General features: G+C 43.2%; 1 protein-coding gene across 1 annotated transcript in view; it reads left to right on the top strand.

Moving 5' to 3' along the window:
* Positions 1-8,383, top strand: part of LOC136593126 (oocyte zinc finger protein XlCOF7.1-like) — a 40,760-nt gene extending 32,377 nt beyond the window's left edge. Inside the window, exons 7-8 of the mRNA XM_066588639.1 lie at positions 5,625-5,727; positions 7,251-8,383. Of these exons, the coding sequence (XP_066444736.1) occupies positions 5,625-5,727; positions 7,251-8,161 (1,014 nt within the window). The 3' untranslated portion in view covers positions 8,162-8,383. The remainder of the gene's footprint in view (positions 1-5,624; positions 5,728-7,250) is intronic.
* The last annotated feature ends 17,430 nt before the right edge of the window (positions 8,384-25,813 follow it).

The following is a 25,813-nucleotide window of genomic DNA, read 5'->3' on the forward strand; positions in this document are numbered from 1 at the left end:
GCTAAAAAGAATCATAGCTGCATGCTCTGGTGTTCTGTTCATCGGGCATGCTTATATACAAACACACTTTACTATGCCTTACTATCGGGGGGGCTTATATTTGGGACTTCTGCAAATGTCTTACTATGTCTTACTTTCAGGGGGTGTCTTATTTTCGGGGAAACACGGTAGTTAGAACATAACCCACTCAGACAAGGGGTTTCCTACTGGACCTTCTATGGGCAGCCAGCCAAAATAACATCACCCAGAAGTATGGTGGGGTTCAGTAAAAGTGTCAGGGGTTTAAAGAATTGGTTTAAAATGACGTTGAGAAGGCTGAACTATTCAATTACTATTTTGCATCTGTTTTCTCTTGGAAAGTAGATGTAACATCAACTGATTTTTCCTGTGCCAATGAAAGAATAAAATAATGCAGGCCATCTATTGGAACTTCTATTGCAAATTCTGCCTTTTGAACATACCCTAAAGGGTTATGGAGGGTCTAGATTGCTGTGTATTTAGGTGGGATCTGGACTGGGTTCCGTATTTAAGGGGGGTTTAATTCAAAAAGGCATTGACCCGGGGTCTTTTTTTACAAGAGGGTCTGACTTGGTATCTGTGTTTAGGGTGGATCTAGGCTTGGGTCTCTATTTAGGTTAGGGTCTGGCACAGGGTCTGTATTTGGGGGTGTTGGGATCTATAGTTTTCCATAGTTCTTCTTCTCACAAGCTGAATGCCATAAGGAACCTTCTGAAGGGGGAGCTCACATGTATCAGCCACAGGGTGGCTGCAAGGGGAACAAAATACCATTCTGACATGGGTTTACCACAAATCGGCCATTTGTTCAAACAGACTGGCAAAGCTGTGCGGTTTAGTGAATGATACTGCTGTTTGTTCTGCTGGCCTCTTGCCTTTCCCATGAGCCACTTCAGTTTTGTGATGTGGTCACGGGTCCCTCTACCCTTGCAGAATCCAGCTTTTATATCAAGAATTTACTGGTCAATGATATTGTCTAAATGCCCCTAAATGATTTTGTGAAGTACCTTGCTGGCATGGGGAATCAGAGAGATAGTTCTATAGTATCTACAGACCTTGACATCACCCTTCTTAGGCAGTGAGATGAAACTGATCTTTCCCAATCCTTTGGCCATATACAGGTGTTCCAGATTGCCCGCCATAGTGTTATTAGTGCGGCTCTCTGGACTGGTTAGGGCAGCTCTGCAATGATTCTATTGATGCCAGATGTTTTGCTGTCTGGTAGCTGCCTCATCGCCCACTTCACTTTCCAATAGGTCTGGTTCCAGATCCTCTTGGCTCCCATGTTCCTCTGCATGGTCACTGTTGCGCTGACTTATAGTCCTTCTGTATATTTTTTCCATCTCTTCTTCATGTCTTACTGGTCACGGATTTCATTCCCATCATGGTCCTTTATGGCTGCTTGGCAGGCAGAGAAAGGCTTCTTCATCTTTTTCAAAATGGTAAATAATTCCCTTGTTTGACCCTTCTTAAAGGCCAATTCAAGGCTCCTGCATCGGGCGTTCAAGAAATTTTAGTTGTTTTTTTCTGTCTTGTCTCTATGCGGCAGTGATCCTGAGGTGGCTGGACATAAATGATCAGGGTATTGGGTTGAAAATAGATGGAAGAACCATCAGTAATCTAAGATACAGAGATGATGCGTTTTACCTGCAGATGCAAGGCATTTTCATGGCAAAAACGCCTCCCATCACTTCTGGGAAGTAGCGATCGGCAAATGTTTCCATTGTTTTCAGTGGGAAGCATTGCATCGCATGCCGTGGGATGTGGTTTCCTGTGTCATTGAAAACTATATGCAATGTGCTCTGAGGAAAGCAAAAAGATAGAACATGCAGTGATTTTTTTTTCTTCCCGCACTGCACAAGTCTCCTGATTTTCTTGACCGTGTGAAAGTGAGCATATGCTTACTCTCCTTGGCATACCTGCGGACAGCAGGGGAATACCCAGCAGAATAAGTATAGGACTTGCATCGCTGGATTCAGCGCTTCAGCTCCTATGAGCCCTTAAATTTAGTTTATGGGACTCATAGGTGCGGACAAGGCAGTGCAGTTTTTGGAAGTGCTAATCAGCTTATCAGCTGCTTTTATTGTGATAGTTGTATCATTAGATAAAGATCTTAAAGCATCAAATTCACATTTACTCATGTTTGGTTTCCCAAATTTGGATTTACCATCAAAACACCTTAACTTTGCCACATCTTTTTGGACCAACGCAATGTAGGCCTCAGGGCAGGGATTGGAACAAGGAGATAAATAGTGGCTTTTGTTGCGCAGACCAACACCCACCAGGGAAAAGCCCCCACGGGGGTTGGTCTGCGCAACAGCACCACTGGATTTATCAGAGAAAGTATTTCTCAACCGCAAATTGCGGAAGAATCTTTTTAAATCAAGGTCAAGCTGAAACCAGTCCATATACCCAGTTTTTGGGCAAAAAGATAGACCCTTAGCGAGTACCTTACTTTTGGTGGCGGACAACGGTCTGGAAGATATATTCACTACTAGACTAGATTCGACATCGATCGTCCCAGTGGTGGCCTTGATGTCGGTACTTTGTTTCTGTTGTGCATAGTCTCTCTTGAGGGTCCTTTTATGCTTGACACCTCCTCTTCGCTTGCTGTGTCATGGTCTTCTTTTTTCTTGCATTTGTTGGACATGCCCCACCCTAAAAAGGACTGGTTAGAAGGGGTAGTGGCACATGACGAGTCATCCGTGGAGTATGATAAACTAGGAGACTGATTGGTCCTTGGACGGTTCCTATATCTTCTTCCTCTAGATCTAGGTTTGTTCCTTTGAGGACCTTGTTCATAGCCATGGTGAGTCTTTAATGCCTGCCAAGAAAAGACAGCACCCTCTTCATAGTCATGTTGGTCACGAAACCATTTGGATCGTTTTCAATCCTCCAGATCTTCCTTGAATCCCTTCAAGAAGGCGTCAAATTTCATACGTCGAGAATCCCAATCTTGTTGAGTTACTTTACTGGTGATCTCAAACTCAATCGAAGAAAATAGCTACCTAAGAGCACAGGGCAACAAGCAGTCATATAGCAGCATAATAGGGTATAAACCACAGTATAGTTAAATAGATGTAGACAAGGAAAAGCACCAGCTGCCGGTAAGATCGGGGCTAAACAAGGCGCAGGCGTCATGACGTAGAGGCACTGTGTATCAATATGGTAGAGCTATACACAGCAGAAGCTATGAGCGGTGATCATGTGGCAGCGTCCGATCACGTGAGAAAGACGGGGTTCACGTGACCGTGCGTGTGACGTCAACATGTCGTGTAGTAGCAGTGAGTGCATAGTAACAAGTGATGCGTGAACGTTATGCGTCATCTAGAGAAGTATATAGTAAAAACATACTAATAAGGAGTAATAGATGTAATGAAAACCGGCAATATAGCAATATATAAGTGGAATAGACCAGAAATGGTGTCAGGTGAAAAACCATACAGAAATTAACACATGCGTGAAAAATATAGGGTGATGCTCATGATGGACTGTGGTAAAGATGTCAGGGGAAAAAAGGGCTGGAACATGGACCAAATGAAGATCCTAAAAAAAGACAAAGAAAAAAGCCGTGGGGGCTTTTCCCTGGTGGGTGTGGTCTGCGCAACAAAAGCCACTATTTACCTCCTGGTTCCAATCCCTGCCCTGAGGCCTACATTGCGTTGGTCCAAAAAGATGTGGCAAAGTTAAAGTGTTTTGATGGTAAATCCAAATTTGGGAACCCAAACATGAGTAAATGTGAATTTGATGCTTTAAGATCTTTATCTAATGATACAACTATCACAATAAAAGCAGCTGATAAGGGCGGGGCGCTCGTGGTAATGGACACTACTAAATATCTTAATGAGGTCATGCCACAATTAGGCGATGGTGACATCTATGAAGCATTGAAGTCTGATCCCACTGCTCGACTTCAAATTCAGAATTTTACTGAATGATGCTATGATGGACGGCACCATTGATGCCGAACTCCTTCGCTTCATTGATGTCCTACATCCTAAATCTCCAACCCTCTACATCCTACCTAAAATTCATAATGATTTGTTGAACCCCCTTGGAGACCGATTGTCTCAGCATGTGGTTCTATCTTCACAAACGCAGCAATATTCCTTGATAAAATACTACGTCCTTTTGCCAACAATGCTCTCTCCTTCGTACAAGATACTGGTGACTTCCTATCTAAAATCTTTTATCCCGCGGGTTGTTTTTGTGAGTGCCGTGGTCTCCTCTCTTCTACGGCCCACGGCACTTCTACTTTGGGATCCTCGCCTGTTGTGAGAGTGAGGGTCTACCTTCTTGTGTGATGCATTCCCAATATAATACAAATACATTAGTAGCCTGCACAAAAGCACAGCCAACACCCAACATATGCATTATAGCCAGCTGTAGGTACTCCACACACATACAATCCTGCCTTTACACTCAGGGCAGACCACTTAAACCATGCACGCAAAACAAAAATTCTGGGTGAAGGCTCGTGTCCCAGAATGGCGAGCAGATGACAATCAATGATATTAGAGGCTTCCTCAAAGTGATAGTTTAGTCTAACTACGCTCACAATGTATGGTCCTCTAGACCCGCTTATAATTTCTACCCCTGGTCCCGGGGAGTCAGTGATTGGAAAGGGTTTAAATACCTCCAAGCTCTTGTGTATGTGTCCCATTTGATTTGAACACTATTTATGTGCAGGAAACCCGTACCAGACTCATTGGGCAGAACTGTCGCTTCTACATTTTCCTGGGGTGAGAGCATACGACAATTCCCTTGGACCTCTGAATGACCCAGGGTGATAACCCTACTTCATTCCATAAGGACATACAACTTTGCATTGATAACCTCCATATCTAATTAAAAATGTTATCACTTGGCCTAAGGACCCCAATCATGTCAGAATTGGGAACCAGGGACACCAGGACTGCGACGGTGACAAGAGGGCATCCTCTACGTCTAAAGGAAAGAAGGTTGTATCACCAACTCAGAAGGGGATTCTTAATTGTAAGAGCAGTGAGACCCTGGAACTCTCTGCCTGAGGAAGTGACAAAATCGATCGAGGAGTTTGAGGGAAAAGATGTCTTTTTAGTGTGCTACGATATTACAGGGTATAGACATTTAATAACCAGAAGGGTTGTGATCCGGGTATCTTCCAATCATCCGTCTTAGAGGCAGGTAGGAACTTTTTCAAATATTGATCCAGTGATTGTTCTGATTGACACAATGGAGTTGAGAAGGAATTTTTTCCTCCCAAAAATGAGCAAATTGGCTACTGCCTCCATTAGGGGTTTTTTTTTTGCTGCCTTCCTCTGGATCAACATGCAGGAGTGGGTGGAAACGGGCTGAAGTGGATGGACACTTGTCTTTTTTCAGCCTAGCATACTATTTTACTATGTTAGATGAGCTCCAAATCAAATGTCATGAACCCGGTGACAGAATCCCTTTAACGAGCAGTTGTAATCTAAGTAAATCTGCACCCACTTTGACATGACTCTGATAACTACTGCTGTCAGGTCATTTTTGGTCATCATGATGATTAATGATCATTTCTAGTGATGTAAAACCTTCCACATGACTCCTCCAACCGTCTGCTGACTCTTACAACATTTGTCTCACAGCTTTTGTTCCAGGATGAAGATTTAACCAATATTAATGCTACAGAGAAAAATGTGAGGGGCGATCAGCGGTGTAAAGAGGGGATTCCTACAGGTAACCGCCCAGGTGAGTAGTAACCACTAAATACAGCAGAGAAGAGTCACAGATTCTCCTCGGTCACCGGCTGCAGATAGTTATGTAGATTCCATGGCGACCTAGAGCAAAGCTAAGAATGCTCCTCCCCCACTGGGATAAATATAATATTATATTTTCTTATCTATGGGGCCAGACCTTGTTTCAGCGCACTCTCCCCATCAAGCTGCCCACTATAGTTTCACTAGGTAATAGTGCCACCCCTCCCCCCACCGTTGTGATCTCCCTTTATGTAATAGTGCCCCCTGCTGTTGCCTCAGTTAGTAATGCGACTTCCTCTGAGACTCCGAACATTGGTATAGCTAGAGTCCTATGGGCCCAAGAGCAAACTTTAAACACCAAAAGATTTAATTCCATATCATTCCTGTCCATCTCCAAGTGGCAGCATCATACTTCCATGTGCCCCAAACTACTCCCTCATCCTCCAAGGTCCTGCAAACAGTCCCTATCATCCTCCAAAATGCTCACATCATATTCCACTGTACCCCAAACAGCCCCCATGCTCATCAATGTACCTGAACAGACCCCATTATCCTCCACTTTTCCCCATCACTCTCAGTTGTGTTGTGTGCTCTCTCACCGGCTCACAATGTGACCTCACTTCTTTCCCCCCGACGCGGTCACTCAACTACAGTGAACACTGGAGCCGGGAGGGAGGTCACTCTTTCAGCCTGTGAGAGAGAGCGGGACACAGCAGTACCATGAGTAAGACTGTCAGAACTAGTAGCGGCAGGAGCTGCCATAGCTTTGAGAGCAGGGGCAAACTAGGTGGCCATAAACATGTGTGGGGCAACCCAGCTTGGTTGTCACCTGCCCCCCTGCCCCCGGCCTAGTCCTGGTCTGACATGACAGGATATAGAATTATTGTATGTACTAAGCTGTCTTATAGATGAGCAGCTCTATGTTTGCTGTTCACTGTGTGTTCCTGACATCCGGCTTCATGGGAGATTTTATACGAGTTTTTTTTATGGAAAAACAAAAAATGATCTTGGTGCAGAAAAGGCCGAACTCCATCTGTATGGAAAATACTATTTCTGTAGCTTGGGCTCGGAGATCTACCGGGAGCAGGAACCCAGAGGTTGTACAGAACTCTCCTGTCCAGTACCTTTCATGACCCTTTTTCAGACCCCTGGGACCCCCATGTTATTGATGAAAACCAGAATTTGCTTGTAAGTACCGATTCACATCTGCAGTTTCTGGTGATGTTTTCTGCACCGACAATCACTTAGTGTTTAAGTGAGCTGCAAACCAAGTGACTTCGATGAGTGAGCGATTCTCACTCACTCTGTCAGGATCCATGTTTACATGGGCTGACAGTCATCCGTAATGGCTCTTTTCAGTGATTACTCTAGTGTCTGTCAGCCTGTGTAAAAGCACCCTTAGATGATGATTACATTTTGCTACATGACTTGTTATTTGTATAGAAATGTTATAAAATATCAGTATCATTTATAAGGTTTGTAGTATTAAAGAATAATCAGCTTTACTCTCTGCAGATGACGGTACCGGGAGCTCAGAGGGAGATCTGATATCTGCAGATACTAAAGCAGAGGATTGTGGTATCACACAAGATACATATGAAGAACCTGCCATTATCCCAGATATCCCCTCAGCCCTTCACAGCCAAAATACATCATCTGATCCTCTTATACAGGTCCCATCTTGTGATCCATCACACACTGATAAAGGTCACAGAAGGGGAAAACATCAAGAAACCCATACAGGAGAGAAGCCGTATTCATGTAAAAAATGTGTAGAACGTTTCCGAGTTAAATCACATCTACTTACACATCAGAGAATTCACACAGGAGAGAAGCCATTTTCTTGTTCAGACTGTGGGAAATGTTTTACACAGAAAGCAAACCTGTTTACACATCAGAGAATTCACACAGGAGAGAAGCCATTTTCTTGTTCAGAATGTGGGAAAAGTTTTGCACATAAAGCAAACCTGTTTACACATCAGAGAATTCACACAGGAGAGAAGCCATTTTCTTGTTCAGAATGTGGGAAAAGTTTTGCACATAAAGCAAACCTGTTTACACATCAGAGAATTCACACAGGAGAGAAGACATTTTTTTGTTCAGAATGTGGGAAAAGTTTTGCACATAAAGCAAACCTGTTTACACATCAGAGAATTCACACAGGAGAGATGCCATTTTCTTGTTCAGACTGTGGGAAATGTTTTACACAGAAAGCAAACCTGTTTACACATCAGAGAATTCACACAGGAGAGAAGCCGTTTTCTTGTTCAGAATGTGGGAAATGTTTTAGAGAGAAACCAGCTCTTGTTGATCATCAGAGAATTCACACAGGAGAGAAGCCATTTTCTTGTTCAGAATGTGGGAAATGTTTTACATGGAAAGCAAAGCTAATTCGGCATCAGAAAATTCACACAGGTAAAAAGTAAAGTGACATGTCATACACAAGAAAAAGGAAGCAATTTAGGGCACTAAGTGATGAGTAAGAAATGTATGTAATTACTGATAATTATGTGTTATCCAGAAACAAATAGCATCCAGATAACCCACCTTTATATCAGCCGTGTACATAGAATATTTCACACTGATACATATAACTGCGTCTCTAAACTTGTTTCTAACTGTTGATAAAAGTTTACTTGTATAACTTACATGTCTGTGTTTGGACCGATCTTTCTTCTTCCTTTAGATGATGTTTCCTCAGAACTGATGGAGATGAGGGAGAGCTGCTACCCATTATGTGTATAAGTAGTGAGGGGGGAATCACTGCCGATCCCGGACTTTGTGGAGTTTGTTAGGACATTTTTTTGTTTTGAGAATGATCCTTTCATAAATGATAACTATAAGAACCTTATTCCACCACTGAGCCCAGCAAGGACGTCTCCCCTCCATCTCATCACTATAGGGTCATATACTAGGAAGAGTCGCACACAGTAATATACAGCTGTGATCACATGGGAAAGGTGCTACAACTTCAGTGTAACATATCAGACAATATTTATACAGGACTCCAAAACTTGGGGCGCAAGCAAGCCACCTACACGTTTCACACTCAGATGCGCTCTTAATAGAATTCAAGAGGGCCAAGAGTTTTATACATAAGTGATAACTTGGGAAAGCTGCTGAGACATAATAGTTCATATCAGGGTCAAACATTTACAAATCCGGTGGATACTGCCAACAGAAATACATAAGATCTTACTTAGACTTCAAGCCTAACAAAACCCGGACACACATCTCCGTAATCTCCGTAAGCTATAATGTATAAAGAAGTATAATCTTATGTATTTGTACTGACAATATCTGCCCGATCTGAGATTTACATTTTCAAGTTCTGCGCTGATTGAATGTAATTGTTTGCAAGGAGGTCAAGAGGGGTGTCCTTAAGAGCACCGGGAAGGGGGGAGTGGAGACACCTGGGGGTGAGTGGGTTGGGGATGATGTAGTATCTCCCCCAAGGAGAGCACCCAGAAGGCTTGCTATTCCCAATTATTGTTTTACAGACTTTTTAAAACCTCATACATAATTTAAAGGAATGCTTCCATCCAATAGGTGGGACTGCAGAGATGTTGTTCAATTTTCCTTGTTTGCAGGTCTGAAGTAGAAATTCACATTCCTTGTTACTGGACTAATTATTTACTGTTATGGTTATCTCTAGAGATGAGCGAGTATACTCGGTAAAGGCAAATGCTCAAGCGAGCATTGCCTTTATCGAGTACCTGCCCGCTCTAGATGAAATGCTTGGGTGCCGGCACGGGGGAGCGGTAAGTAGCGGCTGTCAGCAGGAGGGAGCGGGGGGGGGGGGGGGGGGGGGGAGAGGGAGGGAGAGATCTCCTCTCCGTTCCGCTCCGTTCTCCCCCGCAGCTCCCAGCCCGCCGCCGGCACCCGAACATTTAATCTAGAGCGGGCAGGTACTCGATAAAGGCAATGCTCGCTCGAGCATTTGCCTTTACCGAGTATACTCGCTCAGCTCTAGTTATCTCCCATGTTCTTTATCTAAATGCTATTTATCTAAACCTGTCTGTGCCCTCTTACCCTCTACCATGTTCCTGCCCTCCCATGTGATCATGTGTAGTTAGAAAATACGGCTATAGATTTGTTCCATTATAAGCCTGAGGAAGGACCCTGCACAGGTCCAAAAATCGCTTTAACATCATATATTTTTGTTAGCCATTAAAAGCTATCATATCTACAAGGTAACTTGATTTCTGTAACTGAGAACAATCACATGTTTGCACCCTGATATGGACTATTGTGCCGTACTATCTCTTCAAAGTTACAACTTGTATAGATAGATGTATAAAGGCATTCCCTATATCCTTAGTTTTGTGATCAGGCTTTACAGGTAACACATTTCCACCGCCACAGCGGTCTCAGTCACATCTGACATACCATTGCTTGAACACACATTTAAAACGTTCTTCTAAAAACAGCTGATAGCCCTTATATATTACGCTCACTAGGGATCCTCCCTCCTCCCAGCTAACCTTATAAAGGCTGGGGGATATTTCAGAGATCTTACACAATATATTCATCTATCAATCATTAGCTACTTTCAGTATATACATATGACCAATGATATCCTTATATGCAGACATTATTCATAAAAAACAAAAAAAAACAATTTTTATAAAGAGGGTATAAAATACTCACAAGCAGATACAGTTTAAACAAGTTCCACATATATAATACTAGCTGATGTACCCGGCTTCGCCCGAGTTAATTTGCTACTGCTGTTTATCTGGTTTTCACACGGAAAAACATATGTTTCCCATTTTGCATAGTTCTCTGCGTTACCCAGGAAACACCACGGGAGGTAACCATGCGACGTTTCCTTTATGTAAAATGACATTAGGAAGTGAGAGAATTAGATTCCATACGTAAAACTTGGACGCTAATTCTTTTGCGCATAGAATTGAATAATCAAGTTGGGACCCATTAGCTTTTCTTATTTATGACATAATCAAGGCTAGTGCCAAATTTCACGTTTATATGACACCGGAAAGTGAGAAAAATACATTCCGTACGTAAAATGTGGACGCTAATTCTTTTGTGCATAGAACTGAATAATTGAGTTGGGACCCATTAGCTTTTTTTATTTATGACATAATCAATGCTTGTGCTAAATTACACGTTTCTATGACACAGGAAAGTGAGGAAAATGCATTCCGTACGTAAAATTTGGATGCTAATTCTTTTGCGCATAGAATTGAATAATCAAGTTGGGACCCATTAGCTTTTCCTATTTATAACATAATCAATGCACATGCCAAATTTCGAGTTTCTATGACACCGGGAATGAGAGAATTAGATTTTGTACGTAAAATTTGAACGCTAATTCTTTTGCGCATAGAATTGAATAATCGAGTTGGGACCCATTAGCTTTTCCTATTTATGACATAATCAATGCCCGTTCCAAATTTCATGTTTCTATGACACCAAGAACTGAGAGAATTAGATTCCGTACATAAAATTTGGACGCTAATTCTTTTGCGCATAGAATTGAATAATCAAGTTGGGACCCATTAGCTTTTCCTATTTATTACATAATCAATGCTTATGGCAAATTTCATGTTTTTTATAACATTGGGAAGTGAGAGATTTAGATTATGTACGTAAAAATTAGACGCTAATTCTTTTGCACTAGAATTGAATAATCGAGTTGGGACCCATTAGCTTTTCCTATTTATGACATAAGCAATGCTCGTGCCAAATTTCACGTTTCTATGACATTGGGAAGTGAGAAAATTACATTCCGTACATAAAATTTGGGCGCTAATTCTTTTGCGCATAGAATTGAATAATCAAGTTGGGACCCATTAGCTTTTCCTATTTATGACATAAGCAATGCTCGTGCCAAATTTCACGTTTCTATGACATTGGGAAGTGAGAAAATTACATTCCGTACATAAAATTTGAGCGCTAATTCTTTTGCGCATAGAATTGAATAATCAAGTTGGGACCCATTAGCTTTTCCTATTTATGACATAATCAATGCTCTTGCCAAATTTCCCGTTTCTATGACATTGGGAAGTGAGAAAATTACATTCCGTACATAAAATTTGGGCGCTAATTCTTTTGCGCATAGAATTGAATAATCAAGTTGGGACCCATTAAAATTTTCGACGCTAATTCTTTTGCGCTAAAATATAATAATCGAGTTGGGACCCAATTAATTTTCCTATTTTGGAGATAATCTATGCTTCTGCCAAATTTCATGTTTCTACGACATCGGGAAGTTGGAGAACTTTTGGCGAGTCAGTCAGTGGGTGAGTCAGTCAGTGACGCCGACACCCGAACATTTAATCTAGAGCGGGCAGGTACTCGATAAAGGCAATGCTCGCTCGAGCATTTGCCTTTACCGAGTATACTCGCTCATCTCTAGTTATCTCCCATGTTCTTTATCTAAATGCTATTTATCTAAACCTGTCTGTGCCCTCTTACCCTCTACCATGTTCCTGCCCTCCCATGTGATCATGTGTAGTTAGATAATATGGCTATAGATTTGTTCCATTATAAGCCTGAGGAAGGGCCCTGCACAGGTCCAAAAATCGCTTTAACATCATATATTTTTGTTAGCCATTAAAAGCTATCATATCTACAAGGTAACTTGATTTATGTAACTGAGAACAATCACATGTTTGCACCCTGATATGGACTATTGTGCCGTACCACCTCTTCAAAGTTACAACTTGTATAGATAGATGTATAAAGGCATTCCCTATATCCTTAGTTTTGTGATCAGGCTTTACAGGTAACACATTTCCACCGCCACAGCGGTCTCAGTCACATCTGACATACCATTGCTTGAACACACATTTAAAACGTTCTTCTAAAAACAGCTGATAGCCCTTATACATTACGCTCACTAGGGATCTTCCCTCCTCCCAGCTAACCTTATAAATGCTGGGGGATATTTCAGAGATCTTACACAATATATTCATCTATCAATCATTAGCTACTTTCAGTATATACATATGACCAATGATATCCTTATATGCAGACATTATTCATAAAATACAAACAAAAAAAAAACAATTTTTATAAAGAGGGTATAAAATACTCACAAGCAGATACAGTTTAAACAAGTTCCACATATATAATACTAGCTGATGTACCCGGCTTCACCCGAGTTAATTTGCTACTGCTGTTTATCTGGTTTTCACACGGAAAATCTTATGAAGTCGTGGTTACTTTAGAGATACCGGAAAAACATATGTTCACCATTTTGCATAGTTCTCTGCGTTACCCAGGAAACACCACGGGAGGTAACCATGCAACGTTTCCTTTATGTAAAATGACATTAGGAAGTGAGAGAATTAGATTCCATACGTAAAATTTGGATGCTAATTCTTTTGCGCATAGAATTGAATAATCAAGTTGGGACCCATTAGCTTTTCCTATTTATGACATAATCAATGCTAGTGCCAAATTTCACGTTTCTATGACAACGGAAAGTGAGAAAATTACATTTCGTACATAAAATTTGGACGCTAATTCTTTTGCGCATAGAATTGAATAATCGAGTTGGGACACATCAGCTTTTCCTATTTATGACAGAATCAATGCTTGTGGCAAATTTCACATTTCTATGACACCGGAAAGTGAGAAAATTACATTCTGTACGTAAAATTTGGACGCTAATTCTTTTGCGCATAGAATTGAATAATCAAGTTGGGAGCCATTAGCTTTTCCTATTTATGACATAATCAATGCTTATGGCAAATTTAATGTTTTTTATAACATTGGGAAGTGAGAGATTTAGATTATGTACGTAAAAATTAGACGCTAATTCTTTTGCGCTAGAATTGAATAATCGAGTTGGGACCCATTAGCTTTTCCTATTTATGACATAATCAATGCTCGTGCCAAATTTCACGTTTCTGTGACATTGGGAAGTGAGAAAATTACATTCAGTACATAAAATTTGGGTGCTAATTCTTTTGCGCATAGAATTGAATAATCGAGTTGGGACCCATTAGCTTTTCCTATTCATGACATATTCAATGCGCGTGCCAAATTTTAAGTTTCTATGACATTGGGAAGTGAGAGATTTAGATTATGTACGTTAAATTTCGACGCTAATGCTTTTGCGCTAGAATATAATAATTTCCTATTTTGGAGATAATCTATGCTTCTGCCAAAATTCATGTTTCTACGACATCGGGAAGTTGGAGAACTTTTGGCGAGTCAGTGAGTGAGTGAGTGAGTGAGTGAGTGAGTCAGTCAGTCAGTCAGTCAGGGCTTTCGTCTTTATATATATATAGATTTACTTATTGATTTTTTTAAAATTTCCAATTAGAATATGACTGACAGATTCTGTCAGGAGGAGAAAGTTTCTGCAAAGCAGAGAATCTCATCAGAATTCTCCTTGACACAATTGTCCCATATGAAAATCACAGAAGCATCTTCATTTGTTTTTTGAGCAAAGCCGCAATGAAAACGCAGCTCACAACTATTTTATTGGTCTTGCAAATTATTTCCAATTGTAACCCCTGCCATGCAGGCTAATATTTGTGCAACCTCTAGTTTCATGCTTAAATTAAATGACAGTGCATATTATTACATTAAGACATAAATTGTTTTGTGCATGTATTTGTACATTGCTAATTGGCACCTGCAAGGTTAACTATTGAATTGTTCTGGTCTACAACTATATATAGATAAGCTGTAGACTATGACATTTTACACATACAGCCCACAATCACCTGTATTTAGTTCTACACCTGAGGCCTTACAATCTAATGCTGAAACCAAGTCTCTATTCAACTCTTTGGATAAAGAAAAGAACTAAAAACATGGAGAGACATGCATGCAGTCACTAAGTATAGCAAGTTGACGATGATCCGCAAGGGGTTACACATAAGAAAAACCTACAACCGTGTTCTGTACAGAATTTACAGAGAAATGGAATAATATCTTGTCGGAATGTTCCTTAAAGGGGTTGTCCCGCGCCGAAACGGGTTTTTTTTTTTTGTCAATAGGCCCCCCGTTCGGCGCAAGACAAACCCAATGCATCAGTTAAAAAAAAAACCCGTTTAGTACTTACCCGAATCCCCGCGCTCCGGTGACTTCTTACTTACCTTAGTAAGATGGCCGCCGGTATCTTCACCCACGATGCACCGCGAGTCTTCTCCCATGGTGCACCGTGGGCTCTGTGCGGTCCATTGCCGATTCCAGCCTCCTGATTGGCTGGAATCGGCACACGTGACGGGGCGGAGCTACGAGGAGCAGCTTTCCGGCACGAGCGGCCCCATTCAACACGGAGAAGACCGGACTGCGCAAGCGTGTCTAATCGGGCGATTAGACGCTGAAATTAGACGGCACCATGGAGACGGGGACGCTAGCAATGGAACAGGTAAGTGAATAACTTCTGTATGGCTCATAATTAATGCACGATGTATATTACAAAGTGCATTAATATGGCCATACAGAAGTGTATAGACCCACTTTCTTTCGCGGGACAACCCCTTTAAGGCTTCTGGAGCTGATTATGAAATATGAACAATACGAGCTTCAAGAACTAAAAATGAACATTGGAGGAACTGAGAAATCACTTATAGAAACAGTCAGTCTGACTGAATATGTAAATATGCAGATAAGGATCAAGGAAAATCGATTTAAACTGGAGGAATCCATCATGCTGATAAAGAAACACAAATTTGAGAGGGACCAAACAGATTACAACAGAGGAGAAATCTACAAATGGAAAGGTAACACCCCTCACGGGAAACCGGAATCGATTTTGAAAGATAAAGGGCAGAACAACAAGTCATGAACAAGAGTAACCTTCTCCTCGTCTGATTTTATGGAATGGGATACAAATTATAAATGGTGAAGCCGTAACCAATCAAGCTCAGGAGATTCCACCATCAGAAATGAAAACAAGAACATCAAAAAACGGGTTAGAAGAGCTAGAAAGAAAAAGGAGACACCCGAGTCGGGTGGGGAGGAAATGAATAATAACATAGGACTTCTAACCCCTGTTGTTACATCTGAAGAACAACTATAGGTTCTAAATAAAGGACTACATTTTGTACCGGGTGAAGATTTTGCATTATTTCCAACCTTTACCGATCTGAATCGGTTCGTCAGAGCCCTTGTAGTTCCAAAAACATTTCTTTGAGGCCAATATGGATAATGAAAATGTTAATTCTAGAGGGATTAGCAACACTCAATGAATACCAAAGAAAACATTTTGCTGAAGTAATGGCACTACTAGATCTTCAGGATTTGGAGAGTGTGCAAGTACAGAAATAGAGAATAAAAAGAGAAACTAAGCATGAATATATGGAACTGTTCTTTCTACCCTATGTCAGCAAGAATGAAATGTGTGGAGGACTTCCAGCAAATGATGGAAACAGAACTAAAAGAATTACAAAAACAGTTACATAAAGTGAAGTCAAAATACAGAAATCTATCAAAAAACAATACGAAATGCTGAAAATCCTAAAGGCTAATGAAAATATCATTCTAAAGAAGTTGGATGAGGGTGGAAATATAGTTCTTATGGGCTACAATATATTCAAATCTTATACATAAAATGCTGGACAATGATCAACTCTAATGAAAGGCTCAAAGAAGATTCAACACAAGAATGCATGGAGAAACTACATACCTTTTGGAAGAAGGCCAATGCCCTGGAAGCTCTAACAAATAAGGAAGCTACTCTCCTACACCCAGAGCACCCAATAACTATGTTATGTTTTATGGATTACCCAAAATCTATGAAAACATTTTTCCTCCACCTATGCGTCCGATTATTGCAGGCATTGGGTCTCCTTGTGAGCACTTAACCCCTTAGTGACGGCCCTATAGTCTTTTTACATCCTGCTATTGCAGGACGTGTATAGAGGGATATACCGCTGCTATCTCCCTCCATACAGTGCGGGCATCAGCTGTTTATTACAGCTGACAACCGTGGGCAATAGCTGCAATCGGCCGTTCGGCCAATTGCGACTATTAACCCTTTAAATGCTGCTGTCAACTCTGACAGCAGCATTTAAATCCCCCAAACGATGTTCGGGGGTCCTGTACCCCCCCCCCCCCCCCGCGCGGTGAGATCGGGGGAGCTATGCAGATGTCATGGCAGCCGGGGGCCTTCTGAAAGGGTGACTTCATAGACAGCCTGTCAAAAAAGCAGTATGACCTAATGCTATAGCATTATGTCATACTGCAGGAGTGATCAAAGCATCGCTGGTTGTAGTCTTCTAGGAGGACTAAAAGAAAGTGTAAAAATAAGATCAATAAAGTTTTAGTAATTATTGAAAAAAAAAAAGTAATAAAACTTTTTTAAAAAAGCCCTTTTGCCATATTTGCAATTAAAAAAATCAAAATAATAAACCAAATATGTGTTTGGTATAGCTGCATCTATAAAAGTCCGATCTATCAAAGTAACATATTATTTACCCCGCACGGTGAACGTGGTCCAAAAAAAACAAACAGAACGCCCGAAATGCAGTTTTTCTGTCACCCTATCTCCGAGAAAAAATGTAATAAAAAGCGATCAAAAAGTCAATTGTATGCGAAAATGGTACCAACGGAAATGACCAGGATGTACCGCACAAAATGAGCCCTAACTTAACTATGTCCCCAAAAAAAAAAAAAAGTTATTGTGCGCAGAAAATGGACACAGAATACAATTTAAAAAAATTAAATATCTTTAAAAAAAATACAATTAGTACAGCAAAAAAAAAAAACTATATAAGTTTGGTATTATAGTAATCGTACTGACCCATAGAATAAAGTTATCAGGTCGTTTTTTGTTACAGTTTGTGCGCCGTAGAAACAAGACGCACTGAAAGATGTTGAAATGTCGTTTTTTTTTTTCATTTATCTCCGCTAGGAATTTTTAAAAAGTTTTTCAGTACATTGTATGGTACAATAAATAGTGCCATTGAAAAATACAACTCATCCTGCAAAAAAACAAGCCCTCATTCAGTGACGTCGATGGATAAACAAAGGAACTACGATTTTTTAAAAGGGAGTAGGAAAAAACGAAAATGCAAAAAAGCTCCGTTACTAAGGGGTTAAGGGTCTGGGTAGACCATGCTCTGCAACCTGTGGTACGTAGAACACCAGGACACCTTATTGACTGTAAGTGTGTCATACAGCAGTGTAATGGTTTCACATGGGAAAAGGAATATGAATGGCTTGCATGTGATGTTGTGGATCTCTATTCTTACATACCACTAGAGATGAGCGAGCACACTCGTCCGAGCATTAGGGTCCTCGAGACGAACAACACGCGGTACTTGAGTCAATTGCATTTCCTTCCCCCCATGTGTAGCGCCATTTTCTAGCCAATAGACGGGGAAGGCATTACCACTTCCTGCTGTGACATGCCAGCCCTCTTCCTCCCCACAGTAGTGAGTGGTTGGGCCGGTCAGATGCCCGTCGAGTACTTAAACTGGTCCCGCCTGCGACTCGCTTCAGACGCATGCTGGCAGAGGTTAGGGAAAGTGCTGCTGCTTATACAGGGATAGTGTTAGCGTAGGATCCTGCCTTCAAGAACCCCAACGGTCCTTCTTAGGGCTACTCCTCATAGTGTGCATTACTGTTGTGGCTGGCTGGGAGCAGTAGTGCACCGATTTTTTTTCCAAGCATCTCGGGCTGTGCAGGCTATTTCAGCTATACTGTTCTATGTCTGCAGTGCTGTAGGCAGAGTTGAGGCAAAGAGCTGCTTATATAGGGCAAGTGTTAGAGTAGGATCCTGTCTTCAAGAACCCCAACGGTCCTTTTTAGGGCTACATCTGACCGTGTGCATTATAGTTGTGGCTGACTGGGTGTAGTAGTGCATCAATTTTTGTATTACGCATCTAGGCCTGTTCCCAGCCTTTCAGTAATAGCGAGCTCAGCCTGCAGTGCCGTACAACCAGCTCTCACCATGAAACTACACTCTAAAATTTCCTAGCCTACTGCAAATGACTTCAGTTATATCGTTCTGTGTCTGCAGTGCATTAGACAGAGGTCTCACTGCTAAACAGTACTGTAATATTACCGGGGCCACTGCAAAGTATATTCAGGTATCAGCGCAAGACAGCAGGTTAATTTTTTCAAGTCACAGCATAGAGCCGCCGCTATCTACAAGTCTCTGTGTGCGGTGAATTAAGCCACAGTTGTCAGTGCTGTACAGGGGGGTAATTTATTTGGGCCCTGCTCTATTCTTAATCCGCCATGATGAGGAGTAGGGGTAAGGGTGAAAGACGCGGACGTGCAAGTGAGGGTGTGGGCACAGGCCGAGTTCCTGGTCGTGGTAAATCACAGCTGGCTGCTGCAGGGATTAGGAGAGAGGCAAGTTTCTAGGCTCCCCAGCTTCATATCACAATTTATGGGTCCGCGTGGTAGACCTTGTTACAAATAGAGCAGTGCGAGCAGGTTCTGTCATAGATGGCATAAAACGCCTCTAGCAATGTATCGACCACCCAGTCTTCTACGCAGTCCACTACTCCTGGCCTAGGGACTGCAACTCCGAATCCTCTGGCTGCTGCTCCTCCTTCCTCCCAGCCTCCTCACTCCATGAAAATGGGATATTCTAAGCAGGCAGACTCCCAGGAACTGTTCTCGGGTCCCTGCCATGAGTGGGGAAAAAACGGTTTCTCTCTCACCTGAGGAGTTTGCCGTGACCGATGCCCAACCTTTGGAAAGTTCCCGGGGTCCGGGTGATGAGGCTGGGGACTTCCGGCAACTGTCTCAAGAGCTTTTTGTGGATGAGGATGATGAGACACAGTTGTCTGTCAGTGAGGTAGTAGTAAGGGCAGTAAGTCCGAGGGAGGAGCACACAGAGGATTCAGGGGAAGAGCAGCTGGACGATGAAGTGACTGACCCCACCTGGTTTGCTAAGCCTACTGAGGACAGGGCTTCAGAGGGGGAGGCAAGTGCAGCAGCAGGACAGGTTGGAAGAGGCAGTGAAGTGGCCAGGGGTAGAGGCAGGGCCAGAGTGAAGAATCCCCCAACTGTTTCCCAAAGTAGCCCCTCGCGGCAAGCCTCCGTGCAGAGGGTTAGGTGTTCAAAGTGTGGATGTTTTTTAGTGAGCCCGCGAACGACCGATGAACAGTGGTGTGCAACCTGTATTGCACCAAGATCAGCCAGGGAGCCACCACCAGCAGCCTCACTACCACCAGCATGCGCAGGTATATGATGGCCAAGCACCCCACAAGGTGGGACAAAGGCCATTCACCGCCTTCGGGTCACACCACTGCCTGTTCCCCTGTGCCCTAACCTGCCAAACAGATCCAATCCCCCTCCCCGGACACAGGCACGAGCGCCTCACGGCCTGCACCCACACCCTCACCTCCACTCCATCCAGCAAGGTCTCTCAGCGCATCGTTCAGCTGTCGCTAACGCAAGTGTTGGAGCGAAAGCGCAAATACGCCGCCACCCATCCGCATGCACAAGCTTAAATGTGCACATTGCCAAATTAATCAGCCTGGAGATGCTGCCGTACAGGCTTGTGGAAACGGAGGCTTTCAAAAACATGATGGCCACTATATCTCCCTGACGGCATATTGGGTGAACTTGGTGGAGGCTGGGACTGAGTCAGAGCCTGGAACCGCTCATGTCCTACCCACACCCAGAATAGCGGGTCCTACCTCGGTGCTGGTATCTGCGGGGTTTTTTGCCACCTCCTCAAAACCCTCCCCCTCCTCTGCCACCTTTACCTCTCAATTAAGAAGTGTGAACACGTCGCCAGCAGTCGGTAGCGCGCGGCTGCACAGCGGTGGGAAAGCGTCAGCGAGCCGTGCTGAAACTAATCAGCTTAGGTGACAAGAGGCACACGGCCCCTGAGCTGCTGAAGGGTATGACAGAGCAGACCGACCTCTGGCTTTCGCTGCTGACTCTCCAACCGAGCACAGTCGTGTGTGACAACGGCCGTAACCTGGTGGCGGCTCTGCAGCTCGACAGCCTCACATACGTGCAATGCATGGCCCACATCTTCAATCTGGTGGTTCGCAGTTTCTGAAAAACTACCCCCACGTGCCTGACCTGCTCGGCAAGGTGTGCCGTGTCTGCGCACATTTCTGCAAGTCCACCATGGACGCTGCCACCCTGAGGACCCTGCAACGTCTGTTTCAGCTGCCAGAGCACCGACTGTTGTGTGACATGCCCACACGTTGGAATTCTACGCTGCACATGTTGGCCAGGCTGTACGAGCATCATAGAGCAATAGAGGAATACCAGCTGAAACATGGGCAGTGGAGTGTTAAGCAGCCTCCACAATTCTTCACTGGGTGGGCATGGATGGCAGATATCTGCCAGGTCCTCAGAAACTTTGAGGAGTCTACCCAGATGGTGAGCGCCGATGTGGCAATCACTAGCGTTACCATCCCGCTGCATTGCCTGCTGAGAAGTTCGCTGCTAAACATAAAGGCCGATGCTTTGTGGTTGGAACAGGAGACGGTGGGATGACAGTATGTCGTTTGATAGCCAGACCATCATCATGTCTATATCTCAGCGCGTTTTGGAGGAGGGGGAAGAGACAGCTGGGCACACTGCAGAGGGTACCCATGCTGCTTGCCTCTCATCTGTTCAGTGTGTATGGGCGGAGGAGGATCCTGAAAGTAATCTTCCTAGTGAGGAAAGCGATGTGTTGCGTACTGGTACCCTGGCACACATGGCTGACTTCATGTTAGGCTGCCTTTCCCGTGACCCTCGCGTTAGATGCATTCTGGCCAACACTGATTACTGGGTGTACACCCTTCCCAACCCATGGTATAAGGAGAACCTTTCCACTCTCATTCCCGAAGAGGAAAGGGGTACGAGAGTGATGCAATACCACAGGGCCCTGGTGAAAAAGTGATGCTAAAGTTTCCATCTGACAGCGCTAGTGGCAGAAGATGCAGTTCAGAGGGCCAAATAGCAGGGATGGAGCGGGGATCAGGCAGCATGTCCAGTGCAGGCAGGGGAACACTCTCCAAGGCCTTTGCCGGATTTATGGCTCCCCAGCAATACTGTGTCACCACTCCCCAGTCAAGGCTGAGTCGGAGGGAGCACTGTAGAAAGATGGTGAAGGAGTACGTAGCCGGTCATACCACTGTCCTCCGAGATGCCGCTGCTCCATACAACTATTGGGTGTCAAAGCTGGACCCGTGGCACAAACTTGTGCTATATGCCCTGGAGGTGCTGGCCTACCCTGTCGCTAGCGTCTTGTCAGAGAGGGTGTTTAGTGCAGCTGGGGGAATCATTAAGGATAAGCGTAACCTCCTGTAAACTGCCAGTGCCGACATGCTTACAAGCATAAAGATGAACAAAGGCTAGATTTCGCCAGACTTCTCTTCTCCACCGGCGGAAAGCAGTGAAACCTAAGTATTCTTTTCACTGCAACAGGAGAGCAATGCCTCCTCTATCACCACAAAAGAAGGGGGAATTAGCTTTGTCAATCACCCTCGAATATTATTACTCCTCCTCCTTCGACTCCTCCTCCTAAAACAGCATGTCATCACGCTGAACTGCCAATTTTTCTGCGGCCCAAAAGGCTCTGTTTAAAAGCTTTTTTACACTTTTTCAACGTTTCAAAAGTATTGATATTTTAACAGACACCATTTTTTTTTTCACAGGGCTGCTTCCAGGCTCTGTTACAAATTAAGCAACAGCGAGCTGTATCTTTCAAAAATGTTTATGTGTTTCACCTGCCCTCGTGGTTGAGTAATTTTCAGGGGTGCACTTGTACTTGTACCTGTGTTTTTCTTCCCCTCGCCTATACTGTTATCTAACTAATTTTTCCGGCCTGTGCCTACACTCTTGGTAACCACATTTTTTCAGGGGTTCGCATATACTCTGGGTACATCAATGTTTCAAGGTTTCGCCTAAACTCTTGCTACAGAAATGTTACTGGAGTCTGCCTATACTCTTGCTACAGAAATGTTACTGGGGTCCACCTATACTCTTGCTACAGAAATGTTACTGGGGTCCACCTATACTCTTGCTACAGAAATGTTACAGGGGTTTGCGTATACTTTTGCTACAGAAATGTTAATCGGGTCCGCCAATGCAGTTTCCACTGAATGGTTTGAGGGGTTCACTTATACTTTTGCTACAGAAATGTTACTGGGTCTGCCTATACTCTTGCTACAGAAATGTTACAGGGGTCCGCCTATACTCTTGCTACAGAAATGTTACAGGGGTCCGCCTATACTCTTGCTACAGAAATGTTACTGGAGTCTGCCTATACCTTTTCTTCTGACTGGTTTGAGGGTTTCACCTACACTTTTGCTACAGAAATGTTTCTGGGGTCCGCCTATGCAGTTTCTACTGAATAGTTTGAGGGGTTCACCTATACTTTTGCTACAGAAATGTTACTGGGGTCCGCCTATACTATTGCTACAGAAATGTTACATGGGTCTGCCTATACTTTTGCTACAGAAATGTTACTGGGGTCCGCCTATACTATTGCTACAGAAATGTTACATGGGTCTGCCTATACTTTTGCTACAGAAATGTTACATGGGTCTGCCTATAGTTTTGCTACAGAAATGTTACATGGGTCTGCCTATAGTTTTGCTACAGAAATGTTACTTGGGTCCGCCTATGCCCTAGCCCTTTTGTCAGTAATTCTACCTCTTTCCTCTTTAATAAATGGTTAGAGATGTTGAAGATACCATATGTTTTAGCTTGATCAAGCTCTATTAATTCTTCATCTGCGGAATGTTCCTGTGAAGCAGTTAGAGAGGCATATAAAGGATTGCTATGTATTGTGTTATATGCTTGAAAAAGGCCCTTTTGTATGGGCTGAAACGCGTTGCAAATAAACTAAGGAGAAACTTTCCATATAGAGGATCTGTCTATGCCGGGAAGCGCTTGGATCATTTTTTCTTTTATCACCGGATTGTACTATATTTGGGTCCCCTGTCACTGGGTGGACACAAGGATCCGAGAAGCTCTCCGATTGAGGATTGGGAGGAAGAACTATCTATATTACAGGCGCTCCTGGACCTGGAGGTACTAGTGAGGCCCCCGCACTGTGGGACCTCACTTAGTACCGGGTAAGTCCAAACCCTTTCATCCTTTTTTTATTTCCGACCATTTATGTCTGTAGGAGAGCTATTCTGATCTCAGTTCATTCACCTATCCTTTCCATGAGGTGTGAGGAATAAAATAATTAAATGTGCCCCGCCAGTGTACAAGTCTGTTATTATGGCTTTATTGGTCAATCAAACTGCACAGGATACAGAAGCCGTCCTGGAGGCTGTGAGACAACTGGAAGACGTAGGAGAATGGGGTGCCAAGCAATCTTCTACCAGGAGATGGGGAACAGAGTACTGGTGATAAGGCTGAGGTTACTAGAAAATAAATGTTTGTTGCATTATTGAAAGATGAGGCCATGAGAGGCACAATAGATGGTATGAGCACAGGAGACATATGGAGGGTATACCAGAAAAAGGGACTTAATAAGAAACAAGGGTCCCAAAATCAAAAGGTAATGATTAAAGATTCAGAAATTTCACAGTGGGGGTGTAGTGAGTCCTGTGACAAGAAAAGCGTCCTTCCTTACATGTTCCTAAAGCAAACCACTGCTTCAGGGCTTGAGGATTTTTATTTAGATGTAAGATCATTGGTAAAAGAGTTAAAACAGGAAAAGGGAAAGTCTTGACAAGATCAAAATCCCAATCCAAATCTAATAACTCAAGTGGATCCAGATAGAGTAAGAAGGAAAGATATATGTTCCTAGTTTTGTTGAAAGATGGCATCCATACAGATGAGATGTGGAGAATGTATAAGGAAAGGGGGTTAAAGGACCCTAAAGGAAAATGGTAGAAATAAAGAACCTTGTAGAACTCCAATTTCTCCAATGTGGAAAGATTATAATGATTGTTATAGTGCTTCGTGCGAAATCTTGCGTGTGAACTGGGCAGCTGTCTGGAGAGGAGTAGGTAGTCACTAACTTTGTCATGGGGCAGTAAGACACCTGGGCCAGTAGGTCCGCATGAGCAGGACTCAAAGGATCCAACTGAGGAGTGGGGTTTGTAATATAAAATAAAGTCTCTTGTGACGCCAGCACCTTTGTTAGTGTGAATGAAATAAAGACGTGATAGCAAATTCAAAGGTACAAACATTTACTATGCTTCTTGTGTCGGTTCCTGGGGTAAATTTTCTTCGCAGCAATTACAGAGGAGTATAAGACATTGCAATAAGACTTGTAGTGGTATATATGTAGTATTTAGCAATACAGGGGAGAAGATATTAAAGTAGCTATAGTATATGTGGCTATGATGGACCAAAACTGACTAAATAGAAATGCTAAAATACTGATTAGAAATAGAGAAGGATCCCTGAAAGACTTCACTGTACAAACATAGAAACGATAAATGGCCACTGACACTGAATGTAATAACTGATCCCAAAATGGGGGCCAGTAGTTATCTGATCCGGCTTCTAGTGAGGCGCTGTTCCCTTCTGAGATGATTAAGAATGAGCCGAGAAACGTTGGATGTTTTTCTGAGGTGAAATATTTAGGGAAATAACTCTGCTTGCTTTTATCTTCCTTTTACCAATTAGACTGAATGTAAATTTAAATTTTACTGAGGTGATTTATTTAGTTCAGGCTGGTCACTCACGCATCCAGGTGCCAGGCGGGCACCGAGCTATCATACATCAGGCCCGTATACAGATGCCAGGCATGCACCAGACTATCATACATCAGGCCAGTATACAGGTGCCAGGCATGCACCAGACTATCATACATCAGGCCCGTATACAGGTGCCAGGCATGCACTGGACTATCATACATCAGGCCCGTATACAGGTGCCAGGCATGCACCAGACTATCATACATCAGGCCCGTATACAAGTGCCAGGCATGCACCAGACTATCATACATCAGGCCCGTATACAGGTGCCAGGCATGCACCGGACTATCATACATCAGGTCTGTATACAGGTGCCAGGCATGCACCGGACTATCATACATCAGGCCCATATACAGGTGCCAGGCATGCACCAGACTATCATACATCAGGCCTGTATACAGGTGCCAGGCATGCACCTGACTATCATATATCAGGCCCGTATTCAAGTGCCAGGCATGCACCGGACTATCATATATCAGTCTAGTGCATGCCTGGCACCTGTATACTGGCCTGATG

The sequence above is a fragment of the Eleutherodactylus coqui genome, unplaced genomic scaffold (assembly GCF_035609145.1).
Source record: "Eleutherodactylus coqui strain aEleCoq1 unplaced genomic scaffold, aEleCoq1.hap1 HAP1_SCAFFOLD_128, whole genome shotgun sequence".
In the NCBI taxonomy this organism is placed as follows: domain Eukaryota; kingdom Metazoa; phylum Chordata; class Amphibia; order Anura; family Eleutherodactylidae; genus Eleutherodactylus; species Eleutherodactylus coqui.